Source organism: Lissotriton vulgaris, chromosome 1_1 (genome assembly GCF_964263255.1).
Source record: "Lissotriton vulgaris chromosome 1_1, aLisVul1.2, whole genome shotgun sequence".
NCBI classification, from domain to species: Eukaryota; Metazoa; Chordata; class Amphibia; order Caudata; family Salamandridae; genus Lissotriton; species Lissotriton vulgaris.
The window spans coordinates 830,168,805-830,182,507 of NC_141685.1; the positions used below are offsets into that span (position 1 = coordinate 830,168,805).

General features: G+C 40.6%; 1 protein-coding gene across 1 annotated transcript in view; it reads left to right on the top strand.

Annotated features, from left to right (window-relative positions):
* Positions 1 to 10,248, top strand: part of ALG14 (ALG14 UDP-N-acetylglucosaminyltransferase subunit) — a 338,962-nt gene extending 328,714 nt beyond the window's left edge. Inside the window, exon 4 of the mRNA XM_086957333.1 lies at positions 9,789 to 10,248. Coding sequence (XP_086813459.1) covers positions 9,789 to 10,019 — 231 coding nt within the window. The 3' untranslated portion in view covers positions 10,020 to 10,248. The remainder of the gene's footprint in view (positions 1 to 9,788) is intronic.
* The last annotated feature ends 3,455 nt before the right edge of the window (positions 10,249 to 13,703 follow it).

A 13,703-nucleotide genomic window follows, 5' to 3' on the forward strand; every position in this document is an offset into this window, starting at 1 on the left:
TTTAAAGATTCTTTATTACATCCAATTATCTCAAATATAAAGTATTATTATAAAAACGTTGCTCTGAATTGAATACAATATTAAGCAAAAGGGCTGGCATACAGATTTCTAATAATAAGGCCAGATTTTGTTTTGGTGCTAATAGATCTGGTAGACAAATTATCTGCGTATTAACCCCTTCCCTGTTCATGACGAGCTCAGCTCGTCATGAGGCACACTGGAGATGTGCTTATGACGAGCTGAGCTCGTCATGAATAAAGCCAAATAGCAATTTCCAGCACAGATGGGGAATTGCCTTAGCAGCCAAGGTGTTAAAAAAGATAAAACATAATCAATGCAGTACATGGTAAGAATGCATTACCTCATTGAGACTTAGTCAATTAATTTTTTTGTTATTGCTCAAACTTATACAATAACCCTCAAGTGGGTGTCTCTTCATATATTGGTAATTTCTTGAAAAGTTGCGGAATAAGAAAATTATTCTAATCCATTAAAGATACATTAGATTTGTCTATTTTCTATTGAAGAACTTGAATTGGCTAGTAAGTCCCTTAAATTGTGTAAAAATCCAGGTCAAGATGGTATTCCAGCTGAATTTTACAAGCAATTTTCTGTGCACTACATACCTCATTTGCTCAAGCTTATTACCCATTTTAGTACCTCAGGTTCATCATCTGGGTCCTTTACTGAAACATTGATTATAGTTCTTCCAAAGCCTAACATGGATCCCACTATTGTTTTAAAATATTTACCTATTTCCTTAATAAATCAAGACTGCAAACTTTATGCTAAAATTCTTGCAACCAGGCTGACCTCTGTGCTTGATTCCCTTATTCATATTTATCAATCTGGTTTATGAAACAGACCTTCTGTAAATAATACAAGATTGTTATTACGTGCTATTGAAAATGGTCCATCCTTGTCCTTACCATGTGGAGTACTGGCATTAGATGCTGAAAAAGCATTTGATAAAGTTTCTTGGCAATATTTATTTCATACCTTAGTTGCATTTAATGTTGGTAAATAATTTTTACGTATGATATCAGCACCTTATTCCAGCCCATCTGCTCGACTTTTCAGTAATGGTCAGTTTTCTAGTAAATGTTTCTTTTTTAAGGCTGCTAGGCAAGGTTGTCCCTTATTTCCCTTACGTTTTCTTATTATTATTCAACATTTACTCTCTGCTATTAAAAACTGTGCCGCGATTGAAGGAGTTAGTATTGAAGATGTTGCTATAAAAACATCAGCCTATTATGTGTTATTGTTTATTAGTATTCCAGATTCTTCTCTTCCTACTTTTTTAGATCTAATTTACTCACACTCAAAAATTTCAGAATATATTTTAAATACTCATAAAACAGAATATTTTACTTTAAATGTTAATTGCACCCTTGGTATGCTACCCATGAATAAAATAAAAAGGCAAAAGGAAAAACTTGTATTTTCCCACACCATCAAAAAAACGATCACATTAAATTGTGAAACTATTATAAATTATATTGAAGACAAATTTCATAATGGTCCGCCTTGCATCTATCATGGTGGGGGGAATTTGATCCTCTAAAAATGGTTATTGCTTCAAAAATATTTGACCTCCTTGCTATGATTTCTACTCAATTTCCTCTTCAGTTTTATAAAAACGTTGATAAACTCTTATCTAAATGTTCCTGGTCTAACAAACCTCCTCGTATAAGTTATTAAAAAAATTAAAAGTTTCTAAATGTAATGGGGTTTTGGCTTACCCAATTTTCTTCATTATCATAAAACATTTATTTGAAAACAAAGTGTCCTTTACTTTACTCATTCTCACTTTAATAATTCAAATGCATGGCTTCTCATGGAAAAGGGTTTGATATCACCATTTCCTTTGTCCGCTTTATTGAATATGTCTAATGCTTCAACTTTACTAAGTAAATCCATTTTTATGTTATCTACGAAGCCAATATTACATGATCTAGCTCAAAGTCTGCTACATCACATAACTTAAATATGTCAATATGGCATATTCCACTGCTAAAACTTACTTGAAATACTAAGTTCTGCCACTCCTGGATTAAAGCTGGTATTTTTTATTTTAAATATGATATTGTAATAATGCTTTTGTAACGTTTGATGAATTGCAGCAAAATTAATTCTGCCTTCTTCTGATATTTCAAAATATTACTTTTTTTGTAATTCTATGCTTTATTTATTTCCTTACAATTTTCCTTCAAAGGTCACTTCTGATTTAGAAATGAATATTCAAACAGTACCTAGTACATCTCATGCTATTTCAATGATTTATAAAAAAAACTGAACAATATTCAAGGAGATAATATTAATTTTTAATCTTGGTTTTGTAATAATGAACTATCTTTTTTGTTATCTCATGATATATATGAAGAATATTTGGATGACTAATATATCTGGGTGGTTACCGTTGTCTTTGTACCAAATAAACTCTTTCATTCTCTTTAATTGCCTATGGACTCCATTAAAGTTGTTTCAGGCAAAAATGTTATCTTCCTCTAATTGCTGGCATTGTAATTTGAATACTGGTTCATTAACACATATTCTTTACGATTGTAATATTGTTTTTAAGTTTTGAAAGGAGGTTTGGGCTGTCTTTAAGAAAATATTCAGTCTTTCAGATACCCTTTCGTATAATATGTTAATTTGTAAGTTCTTTCAACAAATATGTCCGAGTCAAATTACAAACTTCTGGATTTCTTAATTTCTGTGGCTTTAAAATGTATTACTGCTAATTGCAAAAATGCTTCCTTATTATCACTCTATACACGGTGGTCATGGATAATATTTACTAGAAGAGGTGCTAATCTGTCTGAATCTGGTGTAGTTCTTAACAACTCTACTTATTTATTTTGGAAACCAATTGATAAATATAAAGCACTATATAATAAAGAAGTATTTCTAACATGTTATGTATTGTTCAATATATAAAGAATGTAAGGTTAAGTTAGTAGCTCTAGCAACCTATATTTGTATTGATGTTACTATGTATTTATTCCCCTGCCATTATTTAATTTATATTTTCATATCATATTAAAACTGTAATCGGATAGGTACATTTATTACATTTCTGCTCATGTTAAGGATAATCTTCTAAGTACCTTTTTCGGTGCTGTTTTTTTTGTATTCTTTGATTTATCATGAAATTCAATCGAACATTTTGAACACAAAAAAAGAAACCTGAAGCAAGCAACATACCAATTGCCTCTGCTTCAGTAGAAGTAAATGGGCAAAATACATTCCCCCAATTACTTTGCAAAATCTCCCACTTTCTTGTTCTAAAATGCTGACATGTATGAACAAGCCTAGTCAACAGAAATATTTGACTTTTTAGGTCTCGGCCTGCGAAAGACTGCACACATGCGCAGTCGAGCGGCGAGATTTAATGAGGTAGGGTATTTTTCACTAGCGAGGTTAAGCCCGCCCCTCTTTTCTATTGGCTGGCGTCACTGTTCATGCTAAACTGTAGCAAGCCATTGGAGAAGAGGTCCTAGCGACGTTCTTCTTTCTCTTTTAGCCCCATCATTTTCAGACTGGGTTCCTTGATTTACTGGTGGCGTAAAAGGTTTCTTATCTTCTTTATGGGGCCATCTGTTTCGCCCCATAAAGAAGATAAGAAACCTTTTACTGCAGCAGTAAGTCATGCCAAGCCCGTCTGAAAAGGACGGGGCTAAAAGAGTGCCCACCCCACCAGGGACTTTGTGCCATTCTCATACCCCTAGTGGGTGCCCACACCGCCAGGGGCTTTGTATTTAAACGGGTGCCCACCCCGCATTGAGGGAAGAAAAAAGGAAAAGACGAGCCCAAGCCGGCGCCCGCGCCTGATGGTGGGCGGGGCTGGCCGAGACAAGAGAGGAGCCTTGCATGCTCCATTTCTTCTTCCCCCAGGCGGGAGGAAGCAGTGTAGCGTCTTGCAGCCGTCACTGTGCAGTCCCGGTCCCAGGTAGACTGACCGGGCAGAGGGAAACAGGCTGCATCGAGCGGGTAGCAAAGCGGGGCTCCCATGTGGTGAGGAGAGCCCCGCGTACCTCCGCCAGCCGCCAGAGAAGCCCCAGTGAGGAGGGCTCCAATGAGCAGCACACACACCAGGAGCAGCGCCGGGGGAAAGTCCCCGCAACAGTCCGGGGAGTGGAGTAAAGAGGGGGCTGTGTCTGTCCTCCTCCCAGTGGCGCCTGAGTCTGGCCAGTACTTTGGTGCCCGTGATACATTTTCCATTGGTGCTGGCCACCTTCTCGCCTCCCCGCCTCCCTTCATCCTTTCCCGTGCGAAAAAAACACAGTCCGGCGCGCACCTTCCGCGTAGGCTCCCGGATGAGGCCATTATAAATATTTCCGCCTCGTGCACACATCGTCTGCTACCTGGCAGTTTGGCCTCTTGTTTTTAATCAGTGTGCATACGCACCCTTCATTGTTTTTTTATACCAGCTTGCCAGAGGTCCAGATTGGAAGTACCTAATGAATAAGAGCTAGTCAGCCATGCCGGCCAAGACAGCCCCGTCTCCCTGTCGGCCCGAGGTCGTCCAGAAGCGGTAATGGCGCCTCCCGCGAGCATCTTGTCTCTTGGCAGTCTGCGCGCTGGTGTTGGGGCAGGAGCACTAGAAGCTGCCGCTTGTTGCCTGTCCTTGCACAGCTCTACTGTAGAACCATGGAGCGGTGCTTGCCTCCCACCTGTTGGCTGTATCGCTCGCCTCTCTTGAGACAGAAGCCAATTAATTGTTGGTGGGTACAAAAGTGTAGACCGGGGATCTAGACACAATGCTGCCTCTTAAACGTGTGGGCTGTCGCACAGGTCAGACGCTATGCTAGAAGCGAAGGGCCCAAAACTTTACACTTGCATGTAGAAATAAGTTTCTTGAGACCGTCGATGAGGCAGTAAGGGTACAGTGGTTATTGGCACTGTACTTTAAGATCTAAGACTTTATCCCATTGAGAAGGACTTGGGATGTGGGTGGTTACATGTCTTGACAGCCCCTCTACAGTTTAGCTATCCCCAACTCTTAAATGGCCACGCTTGGTCTACAAGTTTATCCCTTAACTGTCAACTTTAGGGAGCCGCGGGGGGCGACGGGGTTTAGAGAAACAGATGGAATAACATTTTCCTATTTACCTTGTTTTGAAGGGGAGCACTGTTTAAATATAATGGTAACATTGCATTTTATAAGTTAACTATCCATATTCTTGGTATATATGTTGCAATGAGCTGCATGCTATAAAGGTAAAGTGTTTTCTGTCTCGTATAGTAGCGGATTTTCAGTTGACTCTATGTTGAAGGACTTCATGAAGTAAACCCAAATGAGGTACCAGCAGTAGTTACCGCATCTTGGAGCGCTGTCAAGTTAGCATCGCTCATGGCGTGTTGTGGGTTAGGTTAATGTCATTCGCCATAAAGTCGGATCTTCAGATTGTTATGCATTGTGACCAGTTGCGTGGTCTGGACAGTTGGATCATTGGAAATTTAGTTTTGACCTCGACATGTTAACGTTTAGGGGCGATAGACTTGCTCGTTGGGAAGAGGAACAGTTTGGCCTCTGTATACGTACTTCTGGAACAGCTAACTTGTGCTACCCCAATAGTTAATGAGTGGGCACATTCTATGTATCAGACGGTTACACTCGTCAAAAGAGCTTGTGTGTGTGGCTCTTTGTGTGTGGCTCTGTGTGTGTGGCTCTCTGTGTGTGTGCGGCTCTGTGTGTGTGTGTGGCTCTGTGTGTGGCTGTGTGTGTGTGGCTTTGTGTGTGTGTGTGTGTGGCTGTGTGTGGGGCTCTGTGTGTGTGGGGGGCTCTGTGTGTGTTTGTGTGTGGGTCTGTGTGTTTGTGTGGCATTTGTGAGAGATTAAGCTATTGGCATTGTAAATGACAATGCCATTTATTTATCTGTTTTCAAAACCAGCACATAAATAAAAATGTTGTCATTGACAATGTCAATAGCTCTAACTTTTGCAAAGGCGAGACAGTTGCATTGTAAATGCTTGTTGCTAAATGTTTTTTAGTAAATGTTGAAAAATTTCTTCCCAATACAGATTTCTACCTTCTAAAAAAACTAGTCACTAAAACAATAAGTGTAGTAACATCACATACTTCATCTCCTCATATGATGTTGCAAGAATACACGTCATAGTAGAATTACAGCAAGGAAGGTCGCATGACCTTTCCCATGATGACAGAAAGTAGTCATGCTCATAATTACCTGCAGTAGGTGTAGGAGTATTAATTTGAAAGAACAATCCTAGCTATGATACAAGATGATTGCAGTTTTCAATTGCTCATTACCGAGGGTTCTAGTTAGATATGCAGGGTTGCAGCCATGGTCCATAGTGCAAGATTACCGTAACACAAGCCTCAGATGCCTTGTAAAAGCTCATATACCCGGTAATGGTGCTGATGCCGATAAGCAGGGCCGGACTGGCTGTAGCGGCCACCAGGCAATCCCTTGGTGCGCCGCATGGGTGGGGGCCGGTTTTGGGCCCCTGGGGGCCATTTTTGTTAAAGGGCCGTGTTTGCAGCATAGCTGCAAAATCGTCCCTGTAACGAAATCGGCAGGAAACCGGCTCTGGCAAAGAGCTCGGCAGCACCCCTAACCACCCGGGGGGGTGGGGGGGGGGGGGGGGGGGCGGGCGGCTGAGCACTTTGCCAGGGCCAGTTTTGGTTCCCAATCCGGCCCTGCCGATATGCCTAGGAAAAGGTAACCTGCCCAACATCATCCTTTATGCTAGGGGACAGTTGAGTAAATTAACTGCTCACTGTTGCGTTGTGATCTCTACTCTAGATCACATGTTCAGATGCCAACAAAACCAACTTAGCCGTCCATCCTCCGATATAAGGAAATAGAGCACCATGACACAAGTTATTAGTAGCCGCTGTAGTCACCAGCACTTTCATGTCACAGAAGTGCGGTTCTAAGTGCTACCTATTATCATGATTATATTGAGCGTAGTTATAAGTAAGTTCATTGTTTTATTTATATTGTCATTGATATTGTTTCTGTTACTGCTACTATTGCTATTGTTATGGTCCGAGGACCGGTTTCCGATGCCCTGTTACACCCACATATTTTCAAGCACAGTGTTGTATGTATGTACCCAGGCTGACATAGTCAAGTACAGACTTGCTTACCTGTTTGCAGTTTCACGTGCCAAATATGGCCTCGCAGACACAATTACCGACTCCCTTCTCCAGGTACGTACACCTTCGTATTCCCACCTCCTGCTTCAGCTTCACAGGGCCAGAGTTGGGCCAACTCAGCCTCACAGGCCCAGTTACATCCTCGTATGCCTGAACACAGTTATTGCCCTTGTAAAAGTTGCTATGCACTGATGCACGAACAGATTCATGTCAAAGCCATATATTTTTTTACCCGTTCCAAACATGATTTGCCCAGTCCTGTGTGCCTGTAATGTGACATATGCTTGGACATATCCTCCTCCCTTAAGGCAAAGCAGCACATGTCTAGGCACAGCATCATATGCAAACCCCAGTCTTAGATGCCCACATTTAAATTCATATGCCCAACTGCAGCCTTGTATGCTCTGCCACAGCCTATATGCTCAGGCCCAATCCTGCAAGATAAGGCATAGCTATACATGCCCAGTGAAAACCCAAGTAAAGTCTACTGTTGTGCACACATCCTCATATGTGATGGCACTAACTGGAATGCTGAGATGCAACCTTATGTTTTCGGTAAAGCCTTATATGTCACATTAGAGCATCATATGCTCAGTTTGCCCTCTTATGCCCATGTGTTGTCTCTTGAGCTGAAGCAAAATCTCTTGTACAGTCTCAGGGGCCCAAGTGCAACTACATATATTACATATATACCTGTCCAGCCAAGTACACCGAGGCAGAGTCTCAGTTTTCCAAAACATGAGCCTCGCATGCTACAATGCAGCCTGACATGCCCAAGTAGGGCGCCCTATATCCCTCAAGTACAACCTTACATGCCAAGGGGCTCATTTGCCCCATTGCTAGGACTGCTGGAGAGGTTCCAGAGGGAACCCCAGTCTTCGGCAGAGTGTGGGCTCCCCTCCACTGGCATCTTAGCCTTGTGCACTTCTTGTGGTGTGGGAGGACCAGAGTTGCCCTGAGAACTGCACAAACAGGCAGCACCCCGGTATCTTGGGGGGGGGGGGGCATGGGGGGGATGGGGTACAGCACTGTCACATGCATGACACAAGAGAAGTATAGCTGCTGCCCTCTGCCCTTTTCATCTAATACCACCCTCACCAAAGTGAAGAATGGTGCTGATGGGCCCTGTTACTCCACATGCAGTACAGCATTGACTTTAAGACGACTTCTGTGCCCAGGAATTAGAGTGCAGGAACAGCAGTTAAATAACAGCTCTCAGATGGTCCGGTTTACTTTTTTTTCCTGGCACTTAACCTGCAGTTGCCTTTTTCTAGAGTTTCCTTGGGTAGCTGTGGGACTGCATAAGCTCATACAGGGGTTGCAGTTGCATTCCATGAACTATAGACCTGTCTGTATCCTTTGTCTAATAAATACCAATAATTTAGAATAAAAAAGCATGCCAGGTTCAGCATGGCTACATTGTTTATCGTTCTGTTGTATCTCATTTGGGTTTAATATAAATTGTACTCATATCGAGCACTGGCATCCATTCCCCAAAATGCCCTAAGTAGCAAAAATGACATTGCATACACTTTGATCCAGTAAAACTGCAGGATTGACCCTCTGCCCCGCCCCTCAACTCTGACCTGTTTGTGTGTAGCTGGCCATCAAATCGCAAGGTGAAACTGCAGAAAATTAAGCCTCCCACTGATAACCCTACTTTTTGTTCCTATGACAACCTGCATGACCCCTAAGTGCAGAGGTAGCTAGGAAAGTGCTAGGGCTACCTGCTGCAATCCATGGGTAATTGACGGCCATATTATTCAGCATGGCCGACTTAGGAAGTGCATCAGAGGACACTGCGTTAACAGAGGACCAGCTTATATAATCAGAAGGGCACCTCGTGTAGTTATGATTGCACCTATTATGTTCTTAGAGCTTAATAGCCCCTTGCCAAGGCCTATTTCAGTTGTTAAAGGCCCAGAACTCGCGCTTTAGTCCTGAGCCACAGGCGAGAGTCAATAACGCGGATGAGGGCCTTTAAAAATGGGAATAGACTGAGACACAGGATCTGTAATGTTAGCAGAACATTCCACCCACTGTGGATCAAATGTTCTAAATTAAAAAGGGAGAAACAGAAAGGCAAACATTGGAATATTGGAGCAGCAGTCCTTTGCCAGCCATTGTTGGCCCTGAACATCTACATTGTCTTCTCTGGAGTTTTCAACATTCCAGCGTTGTATTTTGTATTGTGACTCAGTACAGCTCCAACTACATAAACTTAGACATCACATGGAAAGTTTCATGTAAAATATTAGGTCCTTATGGGTCAGGATTTAAGGATATGCTCATAAAGAGACACTTTTTAAATTGCGCTCAGAGATCCAGACATGTAGACAGCAGCATGAAGGTAAGTAAACTTTCCTTTACATGGGGAGAATAATACTAAGGTTCCAAAACCCATATTACACACCACAGACCAACACACCAGCTCGCTGCCAAACAACAGGCTGCATAACTAGCAGTGCGTCATGAGCCTGGCTTTCAACTAAGGCTGGCGGCCACAGAGGAGAATTCTAGCCAGTGCCGCAACCGCATTAAAAGGCCCACTTTTTTTCAAAAAGTATGCTACACCAATGTGAATTTTCTTCCACATACATGCAAAGTACGATATGTGTCTCCATCTTAATTTAAGACCGTGTTTTTTTGTTTTTTTTAGGTGCTGTGTAATGGCCCCGGAACTTGTGTTCCCGTCTGCGTGTCTGCTCTTCTTCTTGGGATGCTGGGGATGAAAAAAGTTATCATTGTTTACGTGGAGAGCATCTGCCGAGTGGAGACATTATCCCTGTCAGGGAAGATCCTCTATTACTTCTCAGATTACTTCATTGTACAGTGGCCTTCTCTTAAGGCCAGGTACTCCAAAGCTGTGTATCTTGGTCGAGTAGTCTGAACATAAAATAGAACATTTCCCCAAGTCTTTAGGGCTATCAAAGAATTACAGAGAACTGGTACATTAAAAATGGCATGTGGGATATACCTTTCTGATCATGTGTGTCAAATCGAAGAGGCGTGCAGTCAAAGAGAGTAAATACAAAATGGAGGCTAATGTGAATGGACCAAATGTAAAAATGTTAGTGACGTTTGTTTAAATAAAGGAGCATTGGTTATAACAAATCTTATTTCTATTATACAAATCGGTTCTTTTTGCCACCCCTTACCAGTATTAACTACTACATATGTCTGTACCACAGGGAATTTTCCTTCTCATAATTTGGCTGCTATTTTGATAAAGTTGCAGTAGACATTTGCACTTTTTCGCGGATTTTGGAAAAATATCCCCAAATGTTGTGGTATTCAGTGTGCCATTGTCAAGCCTTAGTAAGGATTTTTACTTTGTTGTATTTGTGTGCTGTTTCACTGTAATTTGAGAGGTGCAAAGGAATGCCGGCTTTAAGGTTACTAATCAGTTATATCGTTTTTCTATCCTTTTCCTCCATGTTTCCCTGGTATTCTCCAATTTTGTTTTTTGTAATGGTTTATCAACGATTCAAACAGCAATAACAGAACAAGTAACATTCATGATGAGGTGTATACATTAAAGGTATTGCAATTATGATAGAAAACAAAAGTAATAAAAATGTGTCATTTTATATAAAAAAAGATAAAAGGAAAAAGAAAGTAAGACTGGGAGCAAAAACGAATAGGAAAGAGTAAAGAAACGAGAAAAAGAAAAGAAAAGTCAATTAAAATAATGACGAGTGCAAAGGAAAATATGTAGTAAACGTTAACCAGTATAAATCAGAGTTAATCTTCTGATGTACCTATAATAAAGACACAGTATGAATTCTATGTTCATCACATATGAAATTCCACCATGTTAATACAGATAATTTAGAAACATATTTCCAACAAGATAGTATAACTTTGTAAGCAAGTGCAATAAAAAGATCAAGTAAGAGAATTGGATAATGAATGTTCAAAACTAGACATAAAGAACCTGAGAAAAAAATTTGGAAAGTTAGCAATATATTACATTTAAAATATCCCAAAATGTTGTGGCATTCAGTGTTGTATTGACCACCCTTAGTCAGGAGTTTTGCTTCTCTGTGGTTGCATTTGTATGCTGTTTCACTTTAACAGGAGGGTTGCCAAGGAATGCCTGGCTTTAAAGTTACTAATCAGTTTGTGGTTTTGTATCCTTTTTCCTCCATGTTTCCATAATATTCTCCAGTTCTGATTACATCTTTATCGATGTAATACAGCTAAAGCTTCATTTCAAGGTACCTTGACAATTTGTCGCACCATGAAATGGGCTCGACTTGCTATACTTATTTTTCCCCCCGACTACTCATTTTACTAGAAGCAAACTAGGATACCAGTGGGATACTAATTAGAATGTGGCTGCAGCCCAGTTTTTGAACTCATCTCATGTTTCCCTAGTCACACCATGTTGGTACCAGCACAAAAAATGGGAGTGCTGCAACATAAGTAGGTGTTATGCAAACCCATATTTAGCAAAAGAATTTGTTTGTAGTAGAACTGGGTAACATTTCCATTCCACTATCATAATTTTTAGGAATTAAGTGTTACACTTATGTGAACTTCCATAACATCATCACTCTACGTTTGTGCCAAAATGTTATCACGTGTGCACCAGAGCATGGATATCCTATGGGTGCCAAGAAGTGCTCTACAAATCTACTGATTGATTAAGTACAGAAACAACCCGAATGACCAGAACGCTCAGGCTGTCGCTTATGTTTTTGTGCTGTTTTCATAGATTGCAGGAAATCCAGATTAGCATTAACAAAAACGTAATGATTTTGGAGGAAATTTAGCATAATTATGGCAAAGCAAATAACACAAGTGTTGCACACCTCTTTAGTTGCACTAATAAAATTATTTTATCTTGTCTAGGCGTAAATTAGTAGTCAATCAATGGTAGGGGCTTTCATGCAACTGGGCATCTCCCCTGTGTGTTTCCTAGTTGGCCCACCCTGGTAAGATCTACACAGCTGCAGCTCCATAAACTATCCAAACTTCCCTAAAAACTACATGGTGCAAATCTGTGTACACGTTTTATCGTGATAGTGTTTTCAGTGCAGAGTGATAAGCACACATTTGAGCGCCCTTAGGCATCCTCAGACAGAAAGTCTACATTTCTAGTGCAGTTTCTCACTGTCAAGTGAGTCATAAATGCAGATCGTGTTTTTCTCCCTTACCATTTTTTGGAATTGTTTACTCTTTTCCACTCCTATATTTCGTTTGAATGCTTTTAAATGTAACCCCTCCCCCAAAATGACTCCGTCCTGCTGTAATTTTAAAAAACGTGCCAGAGAATCCTGTGGGATTCGAATGAACCGTAACATTTCCATGAAGGAAAAATGTAGTATTCTTCTGAATGCCAAAAAAGCAAGTTCTTGTTCTGCTGCAACAGACTGTACTGTATTTTCTGAATGCTGCCAGTGTATTCCCCCAGTGAATGTCAGGAGTATAATGGGAATGGTTGTATGAAGCTGGCAGCAAAGTCACTTTGAAATCCACAATGGGCCAGTAGTCAAAACCCCAAAAGCAACCACTTATCCGTGGCCCTGAATAAGATGTGCTTTTTCTATCTGGCTTGTGAACCTTGGCAGCTCCGTTCTAAGTACAGAGTATTAAAGTGGTTTAACAATTACTGTCCAACTGTTGAAAAAAGCGAACATAATGCACCTTGCAAACCTACAAAGAAATCCTGCGAGAAAAAAAAAACTCTTTGATGCTAATATTAGGGATGTGCAAAATTCTTAAAGTTGGTTTTTGCCAATCATGGAATCACTCCGACTCGCCCCCAAATCTAGCGTGCAACTTGATAGGTAAAACCTGGCAACATGTCTGCATGCAGATAGCTAACATTACGAGATTGCGGGTCTCGGAAAGGGTAAAAGCAAGTAAAGCTGACACATTTTCATTCATTTTGAGAACAAATCAGAGCAAAGCACTTTAGTGTTGTCTCTGTGCTTAGAACACGATGTGATAGCAGGACTCTTCTGATGCACATTCTATCTTTATCAGATCCCATCTCCTGCCACTAACTACTCTTATATATTCCTTTTAGAGTGTTCTACTTTTCTTACTGCTGTTATTTCACAGCATACAGATTGTCTCATTTGAAACTGATCTGCATTGTTATCCTCTTTTTACTTTTCTTAAACTTTTTTCTTTCCTAATTACTTTCCTGTCTCCTTTCTTTCTTTCTTTCTTCTCTTCCTTCCTTTTTTCGTAATCTTTCTTTTTTCTTTCTCGCGCCTTTTTCATTCTTTACGGTTTTCATTCTTGCCTTTTCATTCTTTTTCTTACCTTCTTTTTCTTTCTATTTCTTTCTCCTTTCTATTTCTTTCTCTTTCCTTTCTTTCTTCCTTTCCTGCCTTTCTTCTTTATCCTTGTTTCTTTCTTTCTCTATTTTCTTTCTTGCTCTATTTTCTTTCTTTCTCCCTTGAGGCTTACGACCAGCGCCAGGCTGTAATGACTCAAAAACATTTTTGACTGCAGTAAATGTTTTTTTTAGATTTATGCGGGCCAATCATACAATCCCAAACAGGACCAAGACAAAACAAGAATTGCCAGAAGGCTGGAGACCAAAACCAGCCCCTTT